Source organism: Typha angustifolia, chromosome 10, assembly GCF_048772165.1.
Source record: "Typha angustifolia cultivar Huaian chromosome 10, ASM4877216v1, whole genome shotgun sequence".
In the NCBI taxonomy this organism is placed as follows: domain Eukaryota; kingdom Viridiplantae; phylum Streptophyta; class Magnoliopsida; order Poales; family Typhaceae; genus Typha; species Typha angustifolia.
The window spans coordinates 787,213-815,199 of record NC_133248.1 but is presented as its reverse complement, the minus strand read 5'-3'; the positions used below and the strand labels follow the sequence as shown (position 1 = coordinate 815,199).

The following is a 27,987-nucleotide window of genomic DNA, read 5'->3' as shown; positions in this document are numbered from 1 at the left end:
TTCACACCCGAGTAAAGGATGTTACATACTCACATATTGCTTTTTGGACAATGAGAGATTTTATACATCAATCTTATAGAATTCAAATAATCAATTGAATACATTATACAACAACATTTGGCCCAAATACGAACACTCACATGAAATTAGCTTCAGAAACTAATTTCTGACTCACTCCACTCACAGATTGAAAACCAACCATCTACATACACTGACATTTAGACTTCTAGACTCTTCTAGAAAATAGACATCCCGTCTTCTATCTTCATTTGAACCGTTTTATTGAATCATGCATGACAGACATAAACTACTACTCCTTCTTGTCTGGATCACTTTAATTTCAGGTATCAGGCGACCAATTTCAGTGGACGAATCATCTCATTGTCTTCGTGGTCCAATATCTGCAAAGAAAAATATAATATTGCGTATGTCAGAATCGATCGACTTATTCTCCTATCTAGCTACTTATCGTAAGTGTGGAAGAGAATAACTCACATGGCAATGGTAGACATATCCGGGTTCTGCCGTCGCGTCGAAGGGATAAGTCTGGTCGGTATCCACCAATTTGAACGTTACAACCACGCTCGTCATGTAACCCGGCTCGATTTTGACGACGTTCTTCCATGTCTTCTCGTAATCCGGAATCGATAACGTTTTACCGACTGCATGCTGGTCTACGTTACACTTCACTGCGTCATTAATTGCCGTCATGCAATTTGTAAAGCCTTGCAGGTCTATTAATTCCTGCACCTTGATGGCTTGAAACATCCCCAAATGGATGTGTAACGGATGGTTGTCGCCGGTCAAGTTGATCACATGCCATAGTTCTGTGCTGCCGGATTTGGGTGTCTCCGTCACTGGATCATTTAACCGGAGTCCGTTGATGTAGAGGTGTGTCGGCTCGCCGGATGACGTCTGGTACTCGTACATCACTATGTATCTAGTCACCGTTGTAGGGCCCGGCATGGTCACTGTGGCGTAGTTGACCTCTTTCTCCGGCACCGTTGAGTTATCAGGGGGGTCGGAGAATGAGAAGGGTTGTATGGTGAATTTCATGACCTTGCCGTTTAGTGGGCCGGCGGCGGTGCCACTAGGGTACGGGTACGGTGCGGTGTTCAACAGTTCAGCTTCCGTGGTGGGGGATTGCGAGAAGTCGATGATGACGTCGGCTAGCTCGGCGGGGGCCAAGATGACTGTGGGTGTCGCGACGGGGGCGGCGAGGTATGAGGAGTCGGAGCCGATGACGTAGAAGGGTAGGTTGTTGGAGAGGGTGAGGTTGAAGTAGCGGGCGTTGCTGGCGTTCAGTATACGGAAGCGGTATTTGCGGCGGCGGACGGAGAGGAACGGCCACGCCTTTCCATTAACGGTGATCGCCTCGCCGAAGTACTCTGGCTGCCACTGCGGGTGGATGGAGGGTACGTTTCCCGTTTTGTTCATGTAGATGGAGCCGTCGACGTTGAAGCTCCGGTCGGCGATGATTAGATGGAGGTCGTCCTCGTCGCAGGGAAGATCCATCGGGGTGTCAACGGACGGCTTCTCGATGACGTAGGCACCCAAAAGGCCAGCCAAAATGTTCTCTCGAGTGAGGCCGAGGGCGTGGTCGTGGTACCAGAGGTTGCCGGGGGGCTGGACGTTAGGGTACGAGTAGGTGGTGGTGGTCCATTTGGGCCCTCTCTCTTTAAAGTCGGCGGTGAACCAGGCGAAGGGGCTGCCATCGGACTGGGGAGGGTGGACGCTACCGTGGAGGTGGACCACCGCTGGGACCCCACCGGACGTAGTGATGGCAGTGTAGAGGGTCGGGTCCCAAGGGAGGATGTGGGATTGCGGGAGGTGGTTCTCCCAAGTGACGTGGAGAGGGACGCCGTGACGGGCAACTATGGTGGGGCCCGGGAAAGTGGCCGTATCAAGGCATTGGCCATAGACAAACACCGGCGTCTCAGGTAGATCACGGTGAAATTTCTGCCGTAAGAAAAATAATAAAAATCATATATCGATCTTATATTATTTATTATTCTTATTACTTTCATAATAAATTACGTACGTACGTAGTAATCAAAATAAATATTACCCATGTCTTCTTGAACATTCCTATGGTGAGGCTGATGGAGACTGGAGAGCCATTCTGCATCGCGTAGCCATTAATCTTTGGCATCTGCGGCAGTGGATCGACGTACATTTGCAATGATCCTGCCAAGTTCTGTAGGGTTGTTTGCGTCACCACTTGAGCAGCGGCGAGGGACGCTGCCAGGAGGAGCATGAAAGCTAGCTGCTGCATTCTGATCCTCATTTGCAAGCTTCGTTTCTTGCACTACAGCAAAGTGCATGAACAAGTTTAGTGTATATATATGGATATTTACCTCAATGGATAAGAGATCAAAGATGTAAGAGAGATGCTGAACCGTGAGGGAAAGGTCGAAGAGTGGCGTGTGACTAACACAAGCTAGCTTGGATGTCTTAGCGAAAGAGACTAAGTGCTCGTTTTATAGACGAAAGAAACCAATTTAAAAATAAATCGACCTCGAAACCTACCATGACTTGCTGACAACCCACCCCGTGCGACCCCACTCCCACGCATTGTCAAGGAAGCATGTCAAATCTAACGACTATTAGTTTGGTCACAATCAAACCTATCACAGTAGAGAGATGACAAACTAGCTAGGACGATTCAATAAAGACAGCCATGTTTCCTGTCGATATTTATTTCATTTCCTAATCCTATCCTCCACGTTTCTTCTCCCAGGATGGACCAAATCAACTTCTCTTCTTTCTTTCAGATTTAGCACCATTAGTATACACTTTGCCGGTTTGCCCTACATCTTTACCCCGTCTACATTTAGCCAAACATAAGGAAAGTTACTTTAGTATATATCCTTATCTAAAACCTACCAAAACTCGTTATATGAACCTTTAATATTTTACTTTAAAACCTGTCAAAATAATCCTTTTGTTTGGTTACATTATGTAAATTAGTTTCTGGCAAATAAAGTGAGGATATATACAGGAAAAATATAGAGTGCAAAACTTCATAATCGAAACATTTCCAATTATTTGACATTATATTAGATCATTTTTATGGTATAAAATAATAATATTAGAGTACTCTATATGTTCTTATCTTGTGGGTTAAGATTAGGATGCTCTTGTCCTTCATAAAATATTGTTTAAGTCAAGAGGGAGTACTTCACAGAATAATTAATGTAATGGATCGATAACGAAAGTATAACTAATTAAAGATGATCCTTTTGCAGATGGTACCTAATAGCTAATCCATACCTTAGCTTGAAATTTCTTCTTATTTTCGCATAATTTATAACGGATGGTGATTTAGAAAGAAACCAATAAACAAACACGGGGGTTGTTACGTACCGCATTAAACGTATCTAATTTCTTCTCATATGTATTCCTTGTTTGAGTTGGAGGATGCACCAACCACAACTAAGACTTACATGCTGAAATATTTGCCCAATCATACGTTTTAACGTATAATTAAGTTCATCAGACTAGTTCAAACTATGTAATTGCTCTACTAACCCACTTTTTGTTTGGGTTAGCTACTATCAAGGTTGACATGCCTGGTGGCCTAATCACATATTATAACATATAATTAATTAACGGAATCATAAATTTAGAGGGGTTCACATTATATGTCACGATTAAGGTCATACTTATGGGCTAACGTTGCACCTTCCACAAGTTTAACTTAATGTGCACGGAAATAGAACATCAAGGCAACAATGCGTTGTGAGTTGGCCCGCATTATTTTGTTTTGATATGGAATAGTCTTTAGTTATACATAATAAAGAGATAGCACATAGTTTTTATGTTATAATGCTGGATGCACAGTTTTATTTTGAATAGGATCAATCAATAGACACTATATTTCAACCCAGCCTTAAATGCCAACAGCCTACTACTGTTGATGACTATTGTACTCTTGCCATCTTCTCTCATTCAAATATTTTATTTCACCAAAGAAAAATCTTTTAAGATGATAATGAAACGAGGATTATATAAACATGTGCAATGCTCATTATTTCTCTATTGGACCCTTCCTTTCCATACAAATGTTGAAATACTAAGCCAAGAATTATTTGAAAAACTTTGATGATCTAATAGTTGGACAGTGAGGGAGATAAATTAGGACAAATATTTCACTAAGAAAAAGAACGGAATTTACTCTTTCTAGATTGAATTTGACCGAGTATGCTGTTTGAAAACTTTCATGGCAATGAAACTCGATCAAACATCTTAATTACACCTTATAATACTATGGTTTTACAAACAAATTTTTTTATAAGCATTCTCCCACTTTGGAACAGATGAATCATTACACAGCCGCTCCATTAATTTTTGGCAATTTAAAATACATTATACTTAGTTTTTAATTACTAGAAGAAAGAGAAAAAGAGTTTCTGGTTGTTAAGAGTGAAAATTTAGAAGCCAGCAGACCACTTTTGGAACAAATGGCTATATATGAAGAATTAGTAACCAAGGATCTGTGTTCGTTGAAGGAGGAACCGTAGCTCCATAATTAATCCTTACGTCAACTAAATTGAGCATGATCCTAAACAAAATGATAATTATTACGAGAAAGGTAGACTAGGTATCCAAGCATGTTCACAGCACTATTGGGACAATTAATTAATTGAATAACAGAGTTGACTAGTCCACGTCATGCTTGGAATCATAAAAAATATTCGAATGATTGCCTCATAGGTTGGACAAGAACGTACATAACTAATTGAGCCAATTAAGCAAGCCATTTAGTCAAGGAAGAGGTTCTTTTATTAATCTTTTATTAATCTTTTCATGTCTTAGTCCGTTCGGAAATCATTAGAATTTTGTCGGTGAATAATATCGAATCCAAAGTAAGTCATCAGGTACTGCATGCGTATTAATTATATATTAGATTAAAACCATCTCAGAAGCTAGCTTACCAATGTTACCAAAAAGGAACCTACCAAATGTAAAGAATCAATTTTCTTATCCGAATTCCATTTGTTAATAAAGACACCAAGATTGCATGGGTAAGACCTTAACTTGCTCATATATTTATAGATAAATAATTTTTATGCACGAACTAAATAATAAATTAAATCTTTATTAGCATTCTAAAGGCACTATTAGTTAGCCTTGGAAGATATAAGAGATTGCTAATTGAGTTTTATCTGTGGGCGTCGGCTATTCGACCTGGATAGGTGGACATGGTCATAATACTCCCTGTGAAGCATGGGTATTTTAGCGACATTTTTAGAATAAATTTATTTTGCTTATATTACTCCATGTAGAAGTCAAAAATCGAAATACAGTTTTGTTTTTTCCGGTATTAATGGGTGGTAAATTAGTTTTGTGCTTTAAAATTGAGCTTAGGCTTAGTTCAGCTCAACTCGAGTTGAGTCGGAGTCTAAAATGAGCCTATCATCAAGTCTCATTCAAATCAAGTTGCATTGAACTGAAACAAGCGAGTTCGAGCCCAAGACAAGCATCGTGACAGCTTGAGGAGGACGCGGTAGAAGGCAGCTTAAGGAGGAGGACGTAGTAGAAGGTAGCTTAAGGAGGAGGAGAAGACGGCTAGCACCGCGACATCACTGCCCTCTAGAACGCCAATCATATTGCCCTCATACCCTTCTCCTCTATTGCCATTGTCACCTCGATAGTGAGCCAGTTTCATAATGGATCCATCTCAACAAGTAGATCAAAAAGCTCTTGCATTCTCGTCGCCACTGCTGTGGCTCGATCAGCGCTTTCATTGTTGGAATCTCCCTTGAGCTTGGTGAAGGAGAATGAGGTGATTGACATTGTAGCAGTTTGAGGAGAATGAGCTCACAAGCATGAGTGCCGAAGGAGAAGGAACTTGGCGAATGACTGAAAGAGGACGAGGAGGCTGGCATTGTGGTAGCTCGAGGAGGACGAGCTCACAAGCACCTGTGCCAAAGGAGGAGGCTGAGGTAGGGATTAGGATTTGGAAGTAGGATTTTGTTAGAATCCTTTTTTACCTTCAATATTAATTTCAAGCCAGTTTTTACGACTCGGGGTCCACTCATCTCTACCCGGATCAACCCAAGCTCGAGCTTTAACCTAGCAGAGCAAAGCAACTCATTTATTCGACAGCCCTAGAGGGTGGCAATGAGCCGGGTCCCGCAAAATAATTGGGCCAACTTCGGGCTTTGCTTGGTCAGCATCGAAACAGGAGGTAGTTCGGGGCTGGTCGGGTTCCGACCAAGCCTTTTGGAAGATGGGGAAAGAGAGGAAGAGGAGCCGAAGCCGAAGGGAAGGCAGAGGAAGAAGAGCGGCAGAGGAGGAAGAGTAGATCAACAGAAAGTACAAGGAGATAGGAGAAGAAGACTTGGAGGGCGAGTGCCACATTTGAGGATGACTCCCTCACTGCCGATCGAGTTCACCCTTGACGTCTCAGCAATAGAACGACAAGATGGACTGCAAGATAAACATGGCTTTAGGCAACATGGCGCCATTCAGACGACAATTGAGAATCTTTCCAAAATGGTGTCGTTATATCTCGATGGCAGATCAGTCTAAGTCCAAGCCCTGGTAGTAGTACCATAACGGACCTTAGACGGAGCCGGTGGAGTCGACGCCTAATGGGTATGTGTCTTTCACTGAGTAGATGGACTCCAGACGCTTCCATTCCCAAAGAGAGCTGCCACTTATCAGCGCGGTCGAGGCGTCCATTGTTAGATCTCCATGGTGACGAGGCCGAGATAGCTCGAGGGTTAAGCTTGCAGCACGTCGTATGTAATGGTGACTGGTGAGGTCGTCGCTCCGGCGAGGCAAGTAGCTCTTAGAGGACTCAGTGTTATTGGTGAATTAATTAATTTATTTATTATTTACTTACTTTCTTAACCATCAAAGTCAATAAGTGGATAGCTTAATCTTTCTATTTTATTTATTTATTTAATAGTATTAGAGAAGTAAGAGGCTTTTAATGATTCAAGAATTTATATGTGCTAAAACAGTTTAGAAAAAGTACATCGAAAATAATAATAAATCAGAGATTCCAAGTAAAATTATTTCTTAATTCAAATTATTAGCTTGAATTCGGAATGGCGATGGCTTAAAACCTTTATCAATAAATAACAAATTAGTATCAATTGCTTTTGACTAAGCTACCAAAAGAATGACGCAGTTGATATATGACATGGAAGTCTACATGGGCAGGAAATTAGAAGCACAAACCTAGCTAAAGTTTTTTGCAATATATATATAACAGTCCTTAGTGTGAAGGACTTACTGACTTGGGCCTGTGACATGAGCACCAGCATCGAAAACAGCTTACCAGTATTCTCTCAATAAATAAATAAATAAAACGTAATCCTTAGAAAGATGTGCGCGGATAAACTTCATTTGATGAAGCTATGGACAAATTAGTATCAACATGAATACTTATAACTACTTTAAAAACAATTCACCTATCCAATTTTTTGATAGAAAAGAAATCCAATTACTGGGGGAATCAGGTACGAGCTAGTATCTCAACATATATATATATATATATATATATATATATATATACTTTTCAACTGCTACCACCGACAGGTGCTATCTTGTTTTTGGCTGCATTGATATTTGCACCATTGGGTTAAGCAATTTTATTGAGAAAATAATTACATTTGAAATATAATTCGAACAATGCAATCTAATCAAATATACCACACGACGAGTGACCCAACACCAATCCCGACAATAATTAACCTTAAAAACAATAATTTCTTCTCAATCTCAAACGACTTTCTTCACTTTCTCTTCCCATATTTGTTCGGAGTTATAAGCTTTCAAGGCAGCAATATCAAGGGCCGAATCATAGCATTGTCTTCGTGATCCAATATCTGCAAACATAATTAAGTTAATTGCTTGTGTTAGAGGGATTAATTTAAGGTCATGTAATGCAAAAGCTTTACGCTGGACTTCAAGAATAACTTACATGGCAATGGTAGACGTATCCGGGCTCCGCTGTGGCATCGAACGGATACGGCATGTCGGTATCTACTAGCTTGAACGCCACTACCACGCTCGTCATGTAACCCGGATCCATCTTCACGACGTTCTTCCACGTCTTCTCGTGCTCCGGTATCGCCACCACCTTCCCCATCGCGTGCCGCCACACGTCACACTTCACGGCGTCGTTCACCGCCGTCATGCAATCCGTAAAGTTCTGTAGGTCCAACAGCTCCTGCGCTTTAACGGCCTGAAACGTCGCTAAGTGTATGTGCAACGGATGGTTGTCGCCGGTCAGGTTTATTACGTGCCACAGCTCGGTCGTCCCGGACTTGGGCGTCTCCGTCGGCGGATCCTCCAAGCGTAGCCCGTTGATGTAGAGATGGGTCGGCTCACCGTCGGCGGTCTGGTACTCGTACAAGACGATGTATCTCGTCTTCAATTTGGAGATGTCCGGTATATTCACCGCAGCATAGTTGACCTCCGCCTTGGGGATCGTGGATTTATCCAATTTGTCGGGCTTCGTTTCTGCTGAGATGGTAAACTTCATGACCTTGCCGTTTAATGGGCCAGCGGGGGTTCCGGTCGGAAACGGGTAGGCCGCGTTGTTTAACAACTCAGCTTCGGAAGTGGTCGATTGCGAGAAGTCGATGACGACGTCGAATATCTCGGCGGGAGCCACTAGGATGCTGGAGGTGCAGACGGGGGCGGAGAGATAGGAGGAGTCGGAGCCGACGACGTAGAAAGGGAGGTTGTTGGAGAGGGTGAGGTTGAAGTAGCGGGCGTTGCTGGCGTTCAGGATGCGGAGACGGTACTTACGGCGGCGGACGGAGAGGAAAGGCCATGCCTTGCCGTTGACGGTGATCGCCTCGCCAAAGTACTCCGGCTGCCATTGTGGGTGCACCGAGGGGACGTTGCCAGTTGTGTTCATGTAGATGGAGCCATCGACGTTGAAGCTCCGGTCGGCGATGACGAGGTGGAGATCTTCTTTCAAGCAAGGGAGATTCATCGGGTCGTCGACGGTCGGCTTCTCAATGACGTAGGCCCCGAGGAGGCCGGCCAGGAGGTTTTCCCTGGTGAGGCCGAGGGCATGGTCATGGTACCAGAGGTTGCCGGCCGGCTGGACGTTGGGATATGTGTAAGTGGGGGTGGTCCATTTGGGACCTCTCTCTTTGAAGCCGGCGGTGAACCAGGCAAACGCGCTGCCGTCGGACTGCGGAGGGTTGGCACCACCGTGTAGATGGACAACGGCCGGGACGCCGCCGCACTTGGGGATGGCCGTGGGGACAGTCGGGTCCCAGGATAAGATGTGGGACTTCGGGAGGTGGTTCTCCCACGTCACATAGAGGGGCACACCGTGGCGAGCAATGATGGTGGGCCCAGGGAAAGTAGCCTTGGCGGCGGAGGTGCCATAGACAAACACCGGGGTCTCAGGGAGATCGCGGTGAAATTTCTGTAATCAATATAAACATTTGACTGCCGAACGTCAAACTTTATTCTAGCTAATATAGTGATATTAAAAAGGAAAAAACTACGTATAATAAGAGGAATTATTAATCGAAGAGAACATTACGTACCCATGTCTTCTTGTACATGCCAATGGTGAGGTTGACAGAGACTGGCTGGCCCTTGTGCATGGAGTAGCCATATATCTTTGGCATCTGGGGCAGTGGATCCACGTACATCTGCAATGATCCAGCCACCTTTTGGAGAGTTTCTTCCGTAACGGGTTGAATGGTTTCAGTGGCAACAACTGAGACTGCCAAGAGAAGCGTGAATGCAATTTGCATTCTGCTCCCCATTTCTGCTACCTTCTCTAATTAGCTGCAAAAATTAATCGTTTATGCAGTTGTTACGATTACATTTTTCCTATGTAAAAAAACAGCAGTCAAAAGGAAATTTGGAAAAGAATCGTTGCCTAGCAGAGAATGGAAACAATAGGATGGACTTATTCTGCTATGCATTCTATTCAAATCCAAGAAATAATAGCAAGCAAGCATCATCAACAACTTGTGTCCTTTTGAATTTCTTAATATTTACATGCATGTATATAGTTTTATGCATGCACGCATATTTTGTTTACTTTATATATATATTTTAACTTGGATATATATGATGGGATGAACAAAATAGTGAAAATGACTTGTTATATTTCTTGACAAACTATATATATCCCAAAGATAAAAAAGCATTACCAAGATCTATCATAACAGCTACCAAACTATAACAAAACCAGATAGCAAAAGCGTGAAAACGTTGCAGCTAAAAAGATAAAAGGGAAAATACACAGTTTCATAACATGTCTGCGAGTTATATATAAAGAAAATTGTAGAATAACGGTCTCAATAATAGAAACAAGAGGGCTTGGCTTGAGGAAGGAGGAGAACAAGAGATAGATGTAGAGGAAGAGAAACCCCACCTTTTGCAAAGGTTGAGAGTGCGTGTGGTAAGCACGGTTGAATGCTTTGGCTATTGAGCCAAGATCCTTCTTATATAGCCAAGCAAAGGGGGTCAGAAAGCCAAGCAAGCTCGTTGCAATTTCGTAATCGAGGGATTAATATTTTAGGGAAAGACGTGTGCTACGTTCTTGCCGGCCGGCATTCCATTGTTTTCCTTCCATCTTTTTAGTTGGGGATCTGCCGAACATTACCAATGACTTGTTCAAGTGGTGCCCAATCACACTCTATGACCAAGAATCAAAGGATCAGAGAGGGGTTCACATTATTTGTATTAAAAGATCGTACTCAGAACACACTCTTATTCGTTGGTTAGAGACCGTAATCTAGCTCTTTATTTAGTCATAGACAAAGAAAACTCTCTCTCTCTATATATATACATATATATTGAAGGGACAAATAGATTTAATTTAATTATCGTTTGGTCAAAATTTAAAGTGCGCTTGAATTTTTATTTGTGACATTTAACTCATGCAACTTTGACATATATGTTATTATCTAACGACTATTAATCTTAATATAAGAAGACCAAAATATTGTTCTTTCTAATTTATAGCAGTCGGTTGATAATCACAAACATCTCAGAACAAATAAAGAATAAAATGTGAAGTTGCCAAAAGCATGATGGTCAATTACTCTCGCCATTAGCTTTGGATAAAAATTATAAAGTTGGTTATGAGTTTAAGTATCATAAAATAAATTTAATTCAAGGAAAACTTTTAAGTTTGGCCAACATATATATAAAGAAGGAAAAGGGTATTTGGATAAAGGGGTAAGATTCATAATAAGTACGTCATCTCATCTTAATTTACCACTTCCACGCTTGCTGGATCAAAAACTTCACCTTTTCTTATTGTTGATCAATGGCATTAATTAGTAGGGAAAATCTATTGAGTGAGCCAATTAGTTGGGAATGAATTGCTTAGATTAATAAGTTAAGATTATTTTTAGAAGTATCTGGCGATAAAATCTTCTCCATTGAAATTAAGAATACAACCTATTCAATCATTAGCGAAGAATGTCAACTTGTATGTGTACAACTCCCTTTCTTCGGATGCTAGTTTAATTCTTCTTCGTACTTAGTATTAATATAGTCCACTAAGCATAATATAATGTCACAATCCTCCATTAGATAAAAACAAGGAATCTATGCTAATTTGTTAGTGGACCAGCCTCCTCCTACCTTCAAAGGGTGTGAAAACGTGGCGTTTATTTATTTATTGTTCTTTTCGTAGCTGTTAGATAGGACTTTCAAAAGATTATGATATTTTCCTTTTATCCATTTTATTTTTGTTGATCCAATTCCCTTATAAATAATTATCTTATAATTTTATCCACTATACATAACAAATGATACTCACTGTGATAAAATTAAGATGGAAAATAGTGTTATAATACTATCATGGGCCATTGTCTAAGCTGTCATATAGTTGTAATAACTTCATAATAGACTATATATAGTATTAAACATGCTTTTCATGTCAAAGTTTGATATATATTTATTAAAACTATTCATGAACATTCCGTGATGGTTATCCTTAGATTATTTCTTCCAACTTGCTGTTTGGAATGAACCACATGTTGTACTTGATTTGTTATCAATCAAGGCCTTAGAATAAGATGCCTTCTCCTAATTTTCTATCTTTATTATACAATTTTTTATAGAACACTCTTCAAGAATCCCACCAGCTAAGAACCTAACTCAGCTGTTAAAGAGATTGGCTAGCTGGTTTCTATTAGCATCCCAACCACCGTTAGTTAGTCTATATATATATATATATATATATATGTACGTATTACTATTGGAACATGAACAAACTTGTAAACTTTTGGCGATAATTAAGAACTGTGGGCGGGATTCCACGTTATTCGACCCGGAATAGTGGAACAGTGGACTGGTTATCCAAAGAATTATCCAAATGTTTGGCCTTGACCAGTTGATCTGGCCCTCATTTATCCATCCCTACGTGCAAGCATATGGCATCCGTGAACTTAATCTTTCAGCAGACCGCGTTATAGTAACATATATATATATATATATATATATATATATATATGCATATATTCTTGTTATATAACTTAAGATAAGCCCAGCTTTTATCTCCTATCTTATTAGATACTTAATCAATAGGCTAAGGCATGTGCCAAATTAGTTTTAGTAGTAAATTCTCCACCAGATAAACCTATTGTTTTCTAGTCGACAGTCACTTTCAAAACTTAACTGGACGTAGAACTCGTTGTCCTTATAATTCAAACTATTGGTATTCAAAATGTCAATGGCTTAGTCTTCAAGAAACCCTCATCAGAAGGTACCTAATTTGGTATCAATATCAATTGCTTTCAAACTAATGTTACTCCAAGATACAGTTGATGTATGACTTGGATTCCTACGTGATCAGCGAACTTGGAACTCAAACCTAACGAATTCTTAGTATTTTAGATTTCTCTAAAGCAATGATATGCATGCAACACGTCAGATTGGACTTGGACTAAGTCACGGAACAAGGAATTGGATCAGAGAAACTATGGGCAAACCCACTTGATTTGTGCAAGACGTGCCATTGTTGAATTCTTCAAGATATATATTAATATCTCTAGCAAGTTAAATTAATAATTGATATATTTCCTACTTCAAATATATACCTTTCTTGCCGTCATAAGCTCTCTCATCTTGCATGAGTTAGTGGGGGGCATGAAGGAGAACGAGAAGAATAATAAAGAAAAAAGATTGACAGAGTACTACTTCACCAACCCCAATATACTTGTCAATTTCTACAACTGAGGTAAACTGTTCTTGTCTGCGTTGACATTTGTCATTAGATTTAGTAAGATTTGTTGTCGGCAAAGAGGAGAATTTTTTTTTGAAGTACTTGTAGCCAGTTGGAGATGACTAGTGGTATACCATATTTTGTACGTAATTCCATGAGTTCTAGATGACTTATTGCCAAAGGAAAAGATGCACATTTTTGTATCACTTCTTATTATTTTTTTTAAGGAAAGTTAGGAGATTATACCCCAATTAAGATTCATGAAGATAATAAAAAAAGTTTCCAAAAGAATAGAGATGAAAAAGAGAGACTTAAATAAGAGAAGCTAGTTTTGCAGCAATAAGGATAAAAAACAATTCTATTTCCACCATAAGGATTTGATAATTTGGATACACCCTGTCTCGGTGTTCGCCTTTCATTAAAAGGTTTTCATGTTGTGCTCCTTCCAAGTTAGCCACCATAAGAGAGATTTAAAAAAAAATAATATTCCCACGCTTAATTTCTTTTTCTTTTGATAGGACACATAGGACCATATTTGTATCAATTAACCTACTTATAAATGCATTTTGTACCATATTCATGTCATAAAATTCTTTATCAAGATATGAAGTCATGGACGTTTCAGGCCGGGCTAATTAAGGCCTGTTAGGGTATATCCTTAATGGCCCATCAAGTTATAATCCATGAATAGGTCAATCTTAACAATGGCTAACATTTTAACACCACACCAGCAAAGGTACAATCGGTAAAGCTTTATTAATCTGAAAGAATATTCATGTCACAACTGATGGTTATCATTTATTTAGGTACAACACTAGTTGCATGTTTTAATTGCCCTAACTTTGGCCTAGTACTTCAAAAGGTACACACTAATGAATAGAGATTTATAGTGCATGTTGCAGTTAACTGATGTCTTCTTCAGCAGCAGTAAATTTGAGTTGCACTTTGAGTCCTCTGCAGCAACCATTAATGGAAAAGCTTCAAGGGCCTCATCATCTCATTGTCTTCGTGATCCAGAATCTGCATTTAGTTTGGAAATGAATAGAAAAATTACATGTGGGTTAACAGTGACAAATAATTAATGTTAGTTCTTGAATACTATAATTCATCGTAGTAATAAAGAGAAAAAGGAACATCCATCATGACGCCAAACAAGTCCAGCTTTATATCACCTTCTTCTTTATTGCTTTCCTTGGACTACTTGGTGGATGCAAATGGGTTCTAGATGCCAATATTTAATACTAATGGGCAAAACTAGCTAGTCTCTTACCTAGTCGAATAACTTATGATTCCACCAAGATATATAAAAAGAAAGAAGAAAAGCCATCCCAATGATATCTGCATGTTGATGAACAAAGATGACTAGGACTTCCACCTTCCCAACTCAAACGTTATTAAGACTTCCACTGTGTAAGCAAATCGGACCCAATTCTTATTTACTGGCCAAGGTGAGTGACACGTGGACCAAGAATAGTCGTGTTCTTGTTTTCACACACTCTCAAGTCGACTTCTCCAAAGGTCGAATGTACGTGTCGGATAAGTTTTATCCAACCAAGGTGGATATGTCGGTATCTGACCCAAGGATAAAAGAACACGTACAACTGCCCCCTTATAACCATCATATATATATATATATATGTATATTATATATATAACTTGGAACAAAACGAATAGTTGTGGAATCCTGTCACCTTTGCCTGCCAAAATCTTATCCCTTTCCATTGCTTGCTGCCATCCACACTCTTATGTCACATAAGTTGAATTTGTACCTTCTAGTTTTTTTTTTCCTCTTTTCTAATTATCTTTTTACTATGATAATTAATTGACAAGGAAAGTTAAAAGAAAGAAACTTATATTAATTAGCAGTGGAAGAAGAAGAAGAAGAGAGCATTAAGATTTTCTTACGTGGCAGTGGTACACGTATCCCGGTTCGGCCGTCACGTCGAACGGAAACCTCTCCTCCGGCCTGAGCGGCTTGAAGCGGACCAGGATCTTCGTCACGACACCGGGCTGCATCTTGAACACATTCTTCCACCCCCTCTCGTGCCTCGGCACGCGCCAACGCCGCCCAACCGCGTGATCTTCCACGTGGCATCTGATCGCGTCGTTGATGTCCTTCATGCACTTCTCGAACCCCTCTGCGTCCTTTAGCCCCCGCTGTTCCAGCACTTTGAATACGCCCAAGTGGATGTGCAGCGGGTGGTTGTCGTCCGTCAGATTGATCACGCTCCAAATCTCAGTCGTCCCTTCTCTCGGAGTCTCAGTTGCTGGCTCGCTGAAGGACCTGGCGTTCAGGTACAAGTGGGTCGGCTCCCCCGTGGCGCTCTCGTACTCGTACATCGTCACGAATCTCGAGGCCACCGCATCGCGCACGTGCGGCGCCGGGTAGCTAAGCAGCCGAGAGGGTAAGCGGGAAGGGTCCTCCTCTCTCCGCCGTCGGATCGAAAACTTCATCACCTTTCCGCTCAGCTCGTCCGTGGGGTCCCCGGACGGGTACGGGAACGGCGCGTCGTTTAGTAGGACGGCGTCGTCGGTGGTTGATTCCGAGAAGTCAACGATGACGTCGGCGATCTCAGACGGGGCGAGGAGGAATCTTTTGGACGTGACTGGACTGGGGAGGTAGACGGAGTCCGACGATACGTGGACGAATCTGAGGCCGTTGGAGAAGGACAGGCGGTAGAAGCGGGCGTTGCCAGCGTTGACTATGCGGAAGCGGTAGCGGCGGCGGCGGACGGAGAGGAAGGGCCAGGCCTTGCCGTTGACGATGACGGCTGGGCCGAAGTACTCGGGCTGCCACTGCGGGTGGATGGACGGGTTATCGCCAGTGGAGTTGAGGTACAGGGAGCCGTCGGAACAGAAGTCGCGGTCAAAGATGACGAGCTGTCGGTCGAACTCCGGGCCCGAGGGGAGCCGGAGGGGGAGCTCGGAGAGGCTCGAGATGCGGTAAGAGCCGACGAGGCCGGCGAGGAGGTTGATGCGGGTGAGTCCGAGGGCGTGGTCATGGTACCATAAATTGCCAGGAGGCTGATGATTTGGGTAGTAGTAGACAGGAGAGGAGAAATGGGGCCCAGTGGCTGCGAAAGAGGAGGTGAACCAAGCAAGAGAGTTGCCGTCGGAGGTCGGCGGCTGTATGCCACCGTGAAGATGCACGACCGTAGGAACGCCGGAGATAGGTTTGGCGGTTGCCAACGTGGTGTCCCAGGGAAGGAAGTGCCGAGAAGGGAGATGATTGGTCCAGGTCACGTAGGTGGGAACACCCTCGAGGGCCTCGATGGTGGGGCCTGGGACTGTCGCAGCCTCTTTGCACGTGCCGTAGGCGAACACTCGTGTAGGCGGGAGGTAGCGATGAAATTTCTACAAATAAATAAATAAATAAAAATATATTCGTAATATCATGAACAAAGTTCAAATGAAAGATGCTAAATTTTTGTGGACAGATTAATTTTAAATAAAGAGAATTATTTATTTTCAGTATATAAATTGAACGATTACATTAAATCCGTACGTCGATGGATCTGGTCCAAATCTAAGCAAGACATTGCCTTAGATTTGCCAGCAGTTGGTTGATCTCTACTCTAAAAGACAACTAGAACATCCAAACTAAATCCTATCCACCAAGACGCACGTATCTTGAATGAGTCGATCAATTCGTTGAACTAATAAACAAGTCTATATATCTTTAGAAAACGTCATATAGATCGTTCTATTCCGTCAAAAAGTTCTATAGAAATCTCAGTCCATTTATAGAGTAATTAAATCAACGTCTATGTCAAAAGAATAGTAATTCGAATAGGATCGGTTTCCAAATTTGAGAGAGGTAAGCAAATAAGAGGATTTTTTTTTAGAGATGTACATGCAATAAAAGAACTATTTTTATCTAATAGATTTAAAGAACTAAGATATTGTTCTCAAGAATTTTAAATTGGATGTAACTTCTTAATAAACGATGGAATAGATGCTTGAAAAGGTAGCTTGGTAAATGCAAAGCTTTCCGATTAATAAAAGGTACTGAGTTCTGACAGACAGCAGCATTTTAAACTTAACTAAACGTTCTAATTCCCTTTTATGTACTATTATTGTGTGATGCTTGGATAACTCGAAAAATTATTCCAACTGTTGCAAGGAATAAGAACAAGTTATCCAACAATGCTGTGAAAATTAACTAATTAAACACCAAGAAGACAAAAGAGAGGAATAGAGAACTCACCCACATGGTGTCGTACATCCCGACGGTGAGATTGCCGGCGACCAGAACGCCATTTTTAAACCCAAAACCTTGCAACTTAGGCATGTCAGGGAGCTCATCCACAAACATCTCAAGCTTGTTGAGGTCAAATAGGTTATTTCCACTATCACACAACACTCCTTCCACTAACACTACTACTAAGAGAGCAAGAAGTTTCTTCTCCATCTCTAGGTTCCACTCTCGGACCACAAGAGAGAGAGAGAGAGAGAGAGAGAGAGAGAGAGAGAGAGAGAGAGAGAGAGGAGGGTATATATGGAGGAAATAGTGTTTGGGATTTATAGTGGAAAGCTTAGGCGTGGAGAACAAAGTAGGTGGTTGTCACTTTTTTAACTTAGTGTGCATTAGTGGGTTTGAGATTATATTTGTAGACTTAAAGTATTGGTGAGATTAGATTATGAAGTGTTATTAGATGGGGCAAAGAAATGAAAAGTCCAAAGTAAAGTTTTATTTATCTTTTTTCTTCTTTTTGATTAGAAGTTCAAAGTAAAGTTGATGGGTTGATGGACAAGTGCAGGGGCTTTTGTCGCATAATGTACAAACTTTAGCTGGTGAAGGGTGGCTATATTCTAATTCCTAGGGCTCCACAGCCTGGGAGTTTGACAGTGATGGGCCAGGAAGAGTCATGGGTGTGTTCAAATAATAGAGGGAAAGAGTCCTAGGGAAAGGTAGTAGTCTCTCTTGCTGGAATTATAATAGCAACACACTTGTAGGAGTAACAATGTTGGAGACTGTTACCTACAATGAACTGCCAATCTGCCAGAATCTAATCAATTTTTGGGGTTCCCTATGACCTTTCTCTCTCTCTATCTTGTTATTTAGGTTTGGATACTTGTGAGATTGTTGCCTAAATCCTAAGGTTTGTATTAGAGTTACTTTTTTTTTTTGGATAATTACAAAGTAATTAGCATTCAAAAAATCTCTTCTATTAGTCATTTTATTTATTTTAGAGGAAAGAAAGAAATAAAAGTTGAGAATAAAATAGTCCTTTTATGTTTTTCATGAACAATATTATGGGATGAGATGTTTTCCATAATATAGTGAAGTTAATATGTACAAAAATAAATTAAGAGTGCATGCGAAAATAAATAATAGTTTACGACGTCTTAGATTAATAATTCCTAGCTTTTATGAAAGTTATGGCATTAGTTTTACATAGTTGTCGCAGGTAACAGTTCAAGATTAACCTATTGTATTAACAGATTATCAAACAAGCTTATTTGTGATTGATGTAAAAAATATGATAAGTTTGTTAATTAAAATATATCGTTATTTTTTCCTTACACCTTTTGGATTATTTCTATCATTCTTATTTTTATTAGGAGACTTAGCGAAAGGGTTACTCCTTGGTTGAATGAGCTTAAGATGCAACCAAAAGTTATTCTATTGCTTAATAGGAGGGTGGCAAAACATATCCATAACTCGTGAGTTATGAGCTTGACTTGGCAGTTGTTTTGGATTCCACTGTCATGTAAATATATGATTCTATTTGGATGGTAACTCTCTCTCTCTCAATATTCCAAAGTGTTTCATATTTATATTACTCTTTGTTTTTATTTACTGGAATAAGAATAAGAATAAGGTTGCATGCCATGGGCAACTCTCTTTATTCTAAGATAAGTTCTACAAACGTCTCAAAATTTTGAGTTGAAACTAATATGTGGGGAAATTCGATCGAGTGTATTACTGGAGGGTTGGCATCCACACTTCTAAGGTGTATATATATTACTTGGACTTGGTCAGAATAGCAACTCTTGAGATACACTGAGCCAGGAAAACCTTTACATTAATGAGAATATAAATATTTCCGTTCCCATATATATAGGAGTCTCATGCACTCAAATGATTCGTTTGCTCATTAGTTTCCACAAACTGGGAAGATTTTTTCAACCATACACTTGATTTCTTCCTAAAAGCAATCTCATCCTAGTTAGATATTATAGCAAGTGCATACATATTTCTTAAACAACTTGATAAGCAAAGATCACCTTTTGACCTAGTAGAGATGAGACAGCATCCTCATTACCAACTATAGACCAAAGAAGAAGCTTGAGAATAAAGAGTTCATTAGGAGTATCTGAGGGTTATTGTCTGTCTCTTTTTGGAGACATTTGTCTTATTTGAATCGTCAAAAGTACTAAATAGAAAGTGGGCATTGGTAAATGTCACAATTATGGATAGTTATTTATATTGATCAAGTATATGGTCACGAAAAATGGAGGATTGCTGCCACAATTCATAGAGATGCTTAATGGAGACAACCATTTGTTTGTATTGGACATTGGGACTACCATGAAAAGGATAGTGATGATGTCCGGCTGGATGATAACAACCTCAAATAACTTTGAAGATCCATAGTACCTTATCGTCAATTGATCTGCCTCCTGTTCAAATAATAATAATAATGAATTGTATGTGTAGTAATCAGAGGATGTAGAGAGAATCATTTCAAGTGGCAAAAGTTTACCACCTCATGTCATTGCTGCAAATCATATCATCAGCTGTCGTAGTTCATGATAATAAACTCCAAAGACTGTATATTGCTTGTGTGGCTCATATTTTGGTAATATCTCTCTTCCATCAAAACCTAAGATGACAACAAAATTTCGGCAAGTGTAAATAGAACTAGTTGTATAGAAATTACAGGGAGATCAAAATCTGGTCAATTTCTTCACAATTTGTTTATGATCATAGACGGAGTTTGCAAACCCCAGCACTACAGTTAGTCAAGACATTTTAAGCTACAAGTGACTGAACTCCATGATTTTGATTAGAGTGAGCGTGTCTCATGGAAGCAGCATTGAACTAGACAACCACCCGTTCCAGTAATAGCAACATCAGGATACTAGTTTTGTGGAACTCAAGTACTACACTGAGATGACTCTGAATAAACTTCAGCGCTGAAAGGCCACAAGCTAGCAATGTGAGAGGATCACTTCAGAGTAAAATTTTGAGGCAGTTTCCAACTTTTAGTGAGTGGTGAAGTAGATTATCAGGATAAGCATTTGCCGGCACAGCATTATCTGGAGAGTTGAATGCCCTTTTAGGAATTATGAATCTGATGAGGCTTCACCGTAATTTGCTTCATTTGAAGGTACAATAACAGGAGAGAACTGCAGTCAGGAGAATATAATATGTTAAGCTATTATAATTAGATACCAAAAGGTACAGTCAATTAGGCATGACAAACATAAACCTCATCATCTTCTTCAGCAATGAGATTCATTGCATCACTCCGAAGATCCCAGCCAAATGTGGTTCCAAGCAGTTCCTTCAATTTTCTTGTCTGCAAAATAAAGAGCAGCCTATTAAACAGAAAAAAGTCTGTGCGTAATTAAAGCAACAATTATAGTATTCCAAAATCATTGAAAGTGATCACCAAGGAAGCTAGACACCAAATTTTTGGAAGTGATCGCCAAGGGTTTGTATACAGTCAAAGCAAAGCATTGAAAATGTGGGACCACATATTTTTGCTCAAGGTAATGTTTGGCTACACTATGCACCACCATCGAGCATATATATTGAACATTTTGTCCAACATCAAAACAAATGGAATTATGCCTTATAGAAGGATATTCAGCCCCTTACACATAGTGGATAAGGGGAATCCTCTTGCAAGTGCTTACCAGGCCATCGATATCTGGCCCCTTTGCAAAGAAAATGAGGATGCTCTCTTTCCTCCCCTACCTCCAGGAAATGGTATATTCATAATGTAATCTAAAACTGCAGATGTTTGTTCAAGTTGGTCCTATTTCCAAGATTACACCATCCTTAAAAATTATGTGATTCTTTTCTCCTTCCTATTAGACTAAATCAACCAAAGCCATGATCACCAAGAAACCTACTACTTTGGAAACTGAAGATATTTGTTCAAATACTGTATTGCCAAGTTCACATACTCCTTGAGAACTATATGATCCTTCTCTTTCCTTGTTAAAACAAATTAACAAAAGACTATTACCTTAGATCCTCTTCAAGGACGCAATGTAAATTTTTGTCAAACAATGAATTTATAAAACATGACAAGCAAAAATATAAAGCATATCTTTGGCTTAAATAAATATAGTCTCATTACTTATTCAGTCTCATATTACTTCAGCAAAAACCAACATTAGTTTAAACTCGAATGGAAGAAGAATTGGATATTGTAGAGGAACAGGAATAATGATTAATATTCTGCAACGAGAAAGACTAAATTAATGGAGCAATATATAGACAAAGTTTTAGCATATTCCAACCCATGACAGAAGATCTCCATCCACAACTGGAGATTCCAACACCAAGGGAAAGAAATCCTGGGGAAAAAAGGCAATCAAAGGTTAGTAGACAGCTTCCTCAATAATATTAAGTAAACCACTTGAACGACAAATACTGAGATTGCAAGTTGTTTGCTAGTATAATAATGACAAACTATATTGGCAATAACGAAGCTCAAGCACATTTGACTTCTAATAAAGTTATTCACTAATAATTAATTATCTGTTCCATGTTGTACCATTTTAATCTTTAATTATAAGGTTCTGCACTTCAATCTATTATCAATTATATGACAAAACCAAATAGTTCTACCTCTCTGCCAAAATATTAAGATCAATGCAAAAAAATTACCTTGCAAAGGTGGTACAAGAAGATGTCCTTAGATAGCCATGCATCATCCAAGAATACAGAGTTTTCCATACCCTGACCACTGCTGTGCCTTTGACTTTTTTGAAAGCCATGCTTTATCTGATAGTAAATCACCTTGATAAACTGTGCAGAGTTATATTACAATCAAATACATGAACAAATGAACAAACAAATATATCATTTAGCTTTGGGGGGAAGGGGTGAGGAGCTAGAGAAAACACCCACAGTGAAAACAAGATATAAAAGTTACAATTAAGTCCTATCTATCCTCTATTATTAAAATGTTTTCATTTTTTCCAGCCCTACATATCTGCAGAATGCTGACATTGATTAGCTTTGTCCATATGCGAGTGTATAGATGGGTTTGTAGGAGCCATACCTCCAACTTACCTGGTAGTAAGCAAACTCGGCTAATCTAGACTCAAATACTTGTTTGACTTGATGGAAGTTTCCTCATTGCTTTAGTGAGCCTTTAGGTTTGATACCTTTCTTACATACTTCGCAACCTACTCACTTGACATCTAGCAACTATCTTCATTCTGTGCACATAAATAAAGTATTTTGTAGAATTTTTATATGGAAATCTACAAATTAGACAAGTGACTTTTTTTTCTTTCCAGCTTGTTTTAGACTTTTAGTATATAAGGCAACAAACAAGTGTTACAGATGCTAATAAAGTACCCAATCTCATGCTAAATAGCCTAAATTACCTACCATGTCTACTTTTTGAGTTCTGCAATATAGGTGTATCACAAAATATAACTCCTTCATCCTTATAGATACAACATATTATATATTCAAAGAAAACAGCAGATGAAATTTTAAGTATGGGAAAATTTGTCATATAGTTGACCAAGTACAGAATTAAAGCAGGTAAAAAGTTACCTTTGTATATAGATGTGTCCTTGTATGAAGAGGCTGCACAAAAAGGGGAAAACAGAAAATGAAAAGAAAAATACATTATAATAATGAAAAGTGACATAAGAACCCAATGTTAAAGACTTAAAAAGGTTAGAGGTTTCCGTGATCTCCAACTGAAAAGAAGTAGCAGTACTTACAGCCTCACTGCAGCTGAAAAGAAGGCTAACAAATGCTTTCCACTGTAGAAAAGCCTCAAGTGATTGCCCCATCTGCATACTAAAAAATGTTAACAAAGCATTACGTAATTTACTAGCCTGGAAAGATGAGAAATTAATTACCATAAATGCTATGAATGCAAATTGGAGCTCTCCCAAAAGAAGATCTTCTGCACCTCCATACTCTTTGATCAAAATGGTTTCCAGCAACTTTGTCTAAACAGGAAAGTAGTCTCCTTATCAGTTGAAACAATTACTCTAAACAAGTAAATTAAATTTGATAAGATAGTCAGATCAGAGGACATATAATGAAAAGAAAAACTGGTCTTTTAGGGCATGCTATTAAATCAAGAATGTGGCAAATTCAAGAAATATCAATTACATAACACAAGTTCAACTTTTTATGAAAAAAAACATAATAAATCTTTTTTTTTTCAAAAAAAGAGATAAAAAGAAAAAAGAAAAAGAAAAGGTGCACTAAGGTAGATGATGATGTAAAGGAGCACATATAACTTCAAAAAAGAATAGATGGTTTTGCAAATCACATTGTTGCTATTCTAAGATGATAAAATGATTGCTGAACACAACCTACAAAATTTCTGTTCTGGTGAAATTCTTATGGATGCAGGAAAGATTACTTTGTCAAGATTCAAAGCTGTAAGTTCCTCGCTGGATATGGTACTATGCTTAACAGAATGAGGAATAGTAGCGTAATAGCATCCTCTCCTCTGTGATTCCTTCTTAGCATACTTTGAAAACTTGCTTTCTCTTAACTGCTCCATCAAGCATTTTTCCATGGCTGTTCTAGGAGTTGTATCCATCAATCCAGGCTCATCCATTATCGTGATTTCTCCTCCAACAGGTTCTGAAATCATGACCGGTTAGCATTCTCAACAATATTTAGAAGAAACTTGCATACGACATTTTCGTGTTTCTCCAAAATAACCAACACAAAGAAAGGAAAGGAAAATCAATCCAATGTGATAAAAAAATACAGTATGGTTTTACTGTATAAACTCAAAAGTACAAAATTTCGGCATGTTCAATATGAGCATTCCCCAAGATAGTTAATTAGTTAAATGTCTTTGCAGATCTCTATAGTGATTCTTTGTAGCTCTTACATGAGAATGACAGCTAAATTGCTACAGCAAACAAGTGTTTTATCTCATTTTTTTGTTTTAACATAATGGCACTTATTATATGTAATGCTCCATACTACATCTATCTAGACCTACATTCTTTGCAAGCCATCCCACATCTATTCTTTCCTTTTATCAAGCTAATCAATGACAGGACTAAAGTGACATTCAGCATATATCACATACCAACCCGTTCAATGATACTTTGTGATATATAATTAGAAAGCTGCTGCCACTCTCCATAATGGTCTAAACCGTAGGGTCCAAGTTGATGATCGAACTCCAACTGTTTAGCTGCTTCAGAATACCTGTCTTCCTGTGAAGAAACTCATTTTAGTATCACATGATAATAGATAACAGAACACAGATTTAGATGCCACACATCTTGAATTGTAACATGGAGCAAATTTCTGAATTTATGCACCAACAATACGATAAGGTATTCTTTTAACAGCAACAATAATGAAAGATCCATTCAACAAGTCCAGATAGTATCTCATTATGTACATAATATCATGTCATTTTGTGAGGCAAACTTTATGGTTTAGCATGTTGACATGTTGAGTAGATAGATTTGTTTAACCTGCTTAAACAGCGAGTGACCCACTGTTGACTAGAGACATGCACTATATAGTCTACAAGAGGATAAAACATACAGGATTATGATTATTTGAACTACTTGATCATTGAGTTCAACAGGAAGCATCAGAACCCCATAGCTATGAATAATAGTAAAACTTGTTTCACAAGAACTGAGTATTAAAGATAGCAAGCAAATGACAACCAAGTGCTGATGCCAAAGTGACAATCCTGAAGCTCCATTAACTATCCGATTATCAATCTTAGTTATGGATTGCCATCTCATGCATCCCAATGTGCACCTAGAAATAATACAATTGAATGGGACTGTGTACATAAGATGACCACTAAGATAATGGCGCGTGCTTGACGGCCAACAAGCATGCCCCATTCTACAGCAAGTAATTATATGCTTTGAGATATGGATTAGCAGACCCTATATTGAGCAGAACTGAAATTTATCATGATCATAGTAACATTGTATGATATGGAGCAGATCCTTATTGACATTCAAGGACATGAACCATATGTTAATGTGCCAGTGTCTACAGCTGGCAGCAAGGCCTTATGATTCATTACTATGGATAATATGCTAGATGGTCAATATTGATAAGGCGCAATGAACACTCATCTAAGAATCTCTACTAACTCGGGATTCCCCCAGTCCAGTGATACAGGGGAATCTCTCATGATGACCAACATGTCTTCGTGCTGATCCCGTATAGTTCAATTCAGGTACAGTATTAGGCGCCCGAAACCCACTAAATTAAGTCAGAGGCCTAAAATAATAGATATATCATTTTAAGAGTCATTCTATATAGATATAGCATTTTGGTGCTAGATCTATGAAAAATACTCTTTAAATTGTCAGAATCAAAAGAAAATTTTGATTTGTAGGTACAAAATTATGTAATGGCAAATTCATAGACACAAAACACAAGTAACCGTAAGCAAATAGTTAAATAATGACATCACGAAATGCATCATATCATTAGAACATGTACAAAAAATAAGAAAAGTTGATACTAGATCAAACCTCATCTTCTGATAATCTGACAAGTCTTTCGTCTTCCTTATGCCACCTACGGACCACTACCTGAAGAATCGTATGAATGACTTATCATGAACACATTTTGTACTTTGTTATTTATTAGAAGGGTAAATTTTGTAGGATAAATGATATGTTATGCCCTCCTCCAATATTTGAAGCAAATATGTAGATTTTAGGTAGTCTATATGTGACATCGAAATTATACAGTTTATCTAATCTTAATGCCTCGAGATTCTGCATTCTAAATCTTTCTCGTGAGGATATGCATAACCCAGCAAACTTGTAGTGTTATACAATAGAAGTATGGAAAATAGGCGGCTGACGGACTAGCTGCAAGAATACATCAATTTACAAATTAAGAATATAAAAGATTGATTATTGAAGTTACTTACAGCATAAGACCACAAGAGTTAAATAGGTCTTCCAATTTGTTCATCTCAAAGACTACAAGAGTTCTATCGCCCAGCAGACAAATTAGCAAGTATGCTGTGGAAATATTTTCAAAAAAGCTCATATCTTTGAGCTAGAAAGGTTACTCTAAATACCTGATTTGGGTGAGTAATAAGAAAAAAGCCAACTGTTGGTGCGAATTCATTTCTGTCCCTGTAAATGTAGTTGGAAATTAAGCACTAGATCTGCGATTGCAAATACTTTGAGACAATAAAAACAGAAGCATTCATATAGGCTTAATCCCTTAACTAATCCTACATCACCATTTTTTTTCACATGAAGATAGCACATTATTTCATAATGAGCTATAAAGCCAATCCTCTTCAAATGCATTCTGCTTATGTTTATAACATTATTTGTCAGACACGAACCTTGCATGGCACCAGGCAGCCCACAAGAAGTTTTGCAAACTAAGAGTCATATTACAAAGGTAGAAGAAAATCGTGAAGCTTTAAATGCAACTACTCACAAATTGCAATATATATTAACCTATATACTTATATATTGTCAAGATCCTTGTCCTTCAGAAAACAGTTCTCCAAACATGACACCTTTCTAACCTTTTTGACACTTGAGGCTACAGTCAATGTTATTGGAAAGTAACCTTAATTACATGAAAAACTGAAAAGAGATCAGTGCAGGAAGGAATTTAGTATAGTAGTGCTAAATGGCATCACAGAAACGATTTTTCAGTGAAGAAGAGCTTTAAAAAGGTTCAGACAAAGATTCGGCACATCCCGAACTAGTAATTTTGTCTACGTTTATATTTCATAGTATGCTCTCTAATAGTAGAAACTAGAAAGAACTGACAAGATGAGAAGCTCTCAATGAACAATTATCAAAAAAAGATTACACTTATTTGAAGAGAAAAAGAAAAACCAATTGTGAAACAAACAGTTATGAGTTCTAACTTACTTGTTTGAGGAGCTATAATAAACAAAATGGGGACCGGGTGGGATCATTTTTATACCCTTAAAGTTCGGCCCCACAGAGAACATCTGCAAGAACATGAGATAATAATAAACATAATAATTTCCAAACATTAAAGATAACAAAACCAACAAGGGCTACTTGTATTCTCTTCATATCCCACATTAGTGTCGCTTCTTCATACAGTTTTGCGAGAATTGACATTAGACGAGGCTAAAGATCAAAACTTTATCCATCAACCTTCCGAGAAACGATAATTTAAACAACCAGCGAGACATAACATTCGAGAATCGCGTAGAGGGGAAAAGAGAAGAGGAACGGTGGGGCGGATTAGGGATACCTGGGTGTCGATACCGACGAGGGTGAACTGGGGGACATCGAGGAGGAGAAGGGTGGAGCCCTTCCTCACGAGCTCGAGGGCGGTGTCGGGATCCATCCCACGCCCAGAAGTCATTACACGCACTTCGTTCTTCTCCTCACTTTCTTCTTATAACTCGAAACGAAGGGAAGGTGCGAGAAAGCTGGTGGTTGTAGTAACCTATCGCTGCCGATCCCCTGAAAACCCCTGGCTGCAGGAATTTCCAATAGTCTAAGATCAATTGAGTCGATTACCCTAGTGGTATACTGATATAACATATAGCTCAAAAAGAAAGGAAAAAAAAGATAGTTGAAAATAATTTACCCCTATGTATTTTAGACTAAAATTACTTCACCTC

The 27,987-nt window shown here is 39.1% G+C and overlaps 4 protein-coding genes across 5 annotated transcripts; all 4 read right to left on the bottom strand.

Annotated features, from left to right (window-relative positions):
* Positions 1-58: 58 nt before the first annotated feature.
* On the bottom strand, positions 59-2,438 carry LOC140768011 (multicopper oxidase LPR1 homolog 4-like). The gene is made up of 4 exons (XM_073108080.1): positions 2,400-2,438; positions 2,069-2,308; positions 496-1,959; positions 59-401 (listed from the first exon to the last, which is right to left on the bottom strand). The coding sequence occupies exons 2-4, from the start codon at positions 2,285-2,287 to the stop codon at positions 348-350; spliced, it is 1,737 nt and encodes a 578-aa protein (XP_072964181.1). The 5' UTR covers positions 2,288-2,308; positions 2,400-2,438; the 3' UTR covers positions 59-347.
* A 5,123-nt stretch (positions 2,439-7,561) lies between these two features.
* LOC140768813 (multicopper oxidase LPR1 homolog 4-like) lies at positions 7,562-10,475 on the bottom strand. The gene is made up of 4 exons (XM_073109235.1): positions 10,373-10,475; positions 9,531-9,777; positions 7,940-9,406; positions 7,562-7,844 (listed from the first exon to the last, which is right to left on the bottom strand). Exons 2-4 carry the CDS (start codon positions 9,753-9,755, stop codon positions 7,791-7,793), a joined length of 1,746 nt encoding a protein of 581 aa, XP_072965336.1. The 5' UTR covers positions 9,756-9,777; positions 10,373-10,475; the 3' UTR covers positions 7,562-7,790.
* Positions 10,476-13,912: 3,437 nt separating this feature from the next.
* LOC140768622 (multicopper oxidase LPR1 homolog 2-like) lies at positions 13,913-17,642 on the bottom strand. The gene is made up of 3 exons (XM_073108964.1): positions 17,385-17,642; positions 15,083-16,531; positions 13,913-14,197 (listed from the first exon to the last, which is right to left on the bottom strand). The coding sequence occupies exons 1-3, from the start codon at positions 17,586-17,588 to the stop codon at positions 14,144-14,146; spliced, it is 1,707 nt and encodes a 568-aa protein (XP_072965065.1). The 5' UTR covers positions 17,589-17,642; the 3' UTR covers positions 13,913-14,143.
* Positions 17,643-20,067: 2,425 nt separating this feature from the next.
* Positions 20,068-27,824, bottom strand: LOC140768308 (uncharacterized). 2 transcript variants are annotated; one of them, XM_073108559.1, is made up of 13 exons: positions 27,612-27,824; positions 27,257-27,339; positions 26,437-26,494; positions 25,877-25,936; positions 24,448-24,577; positions 23,761-23,987; positions 23,246-23,338; positions 23,105-23,176; positions 22,932-22,964; positions 22,029-22,160; positions 21,659-21,715; positions 20,617-20,706; positions 20,068-20,533 (listed from the first exon to the last, which is right to left on the bottom strand). In XM_073108559.1, the coding sequence occupies exons 1-13, from the start codon at positions 27,723-27,725 to the stop codon at positions 20,471-20,473; spliced, it is 1,212 nt and encodes a 403-aa protein (XP_072964660.1). In that variant the 5' UTR covers positions 27,726-27,824; the 3' UTR covers positions 20,068-20,470. The 2 variants fall into 2 exon arrangements, with proteins under 2 accessions (XP_072964660.1, XP_072964659.1); XM_073108558.1 differs by having other exon boundaries at positions 22,029-22,169; positions 27,612-27,822.
* Between the last annotated feature and the right edge of the window lie 163 nt (positions 27,825-27,987).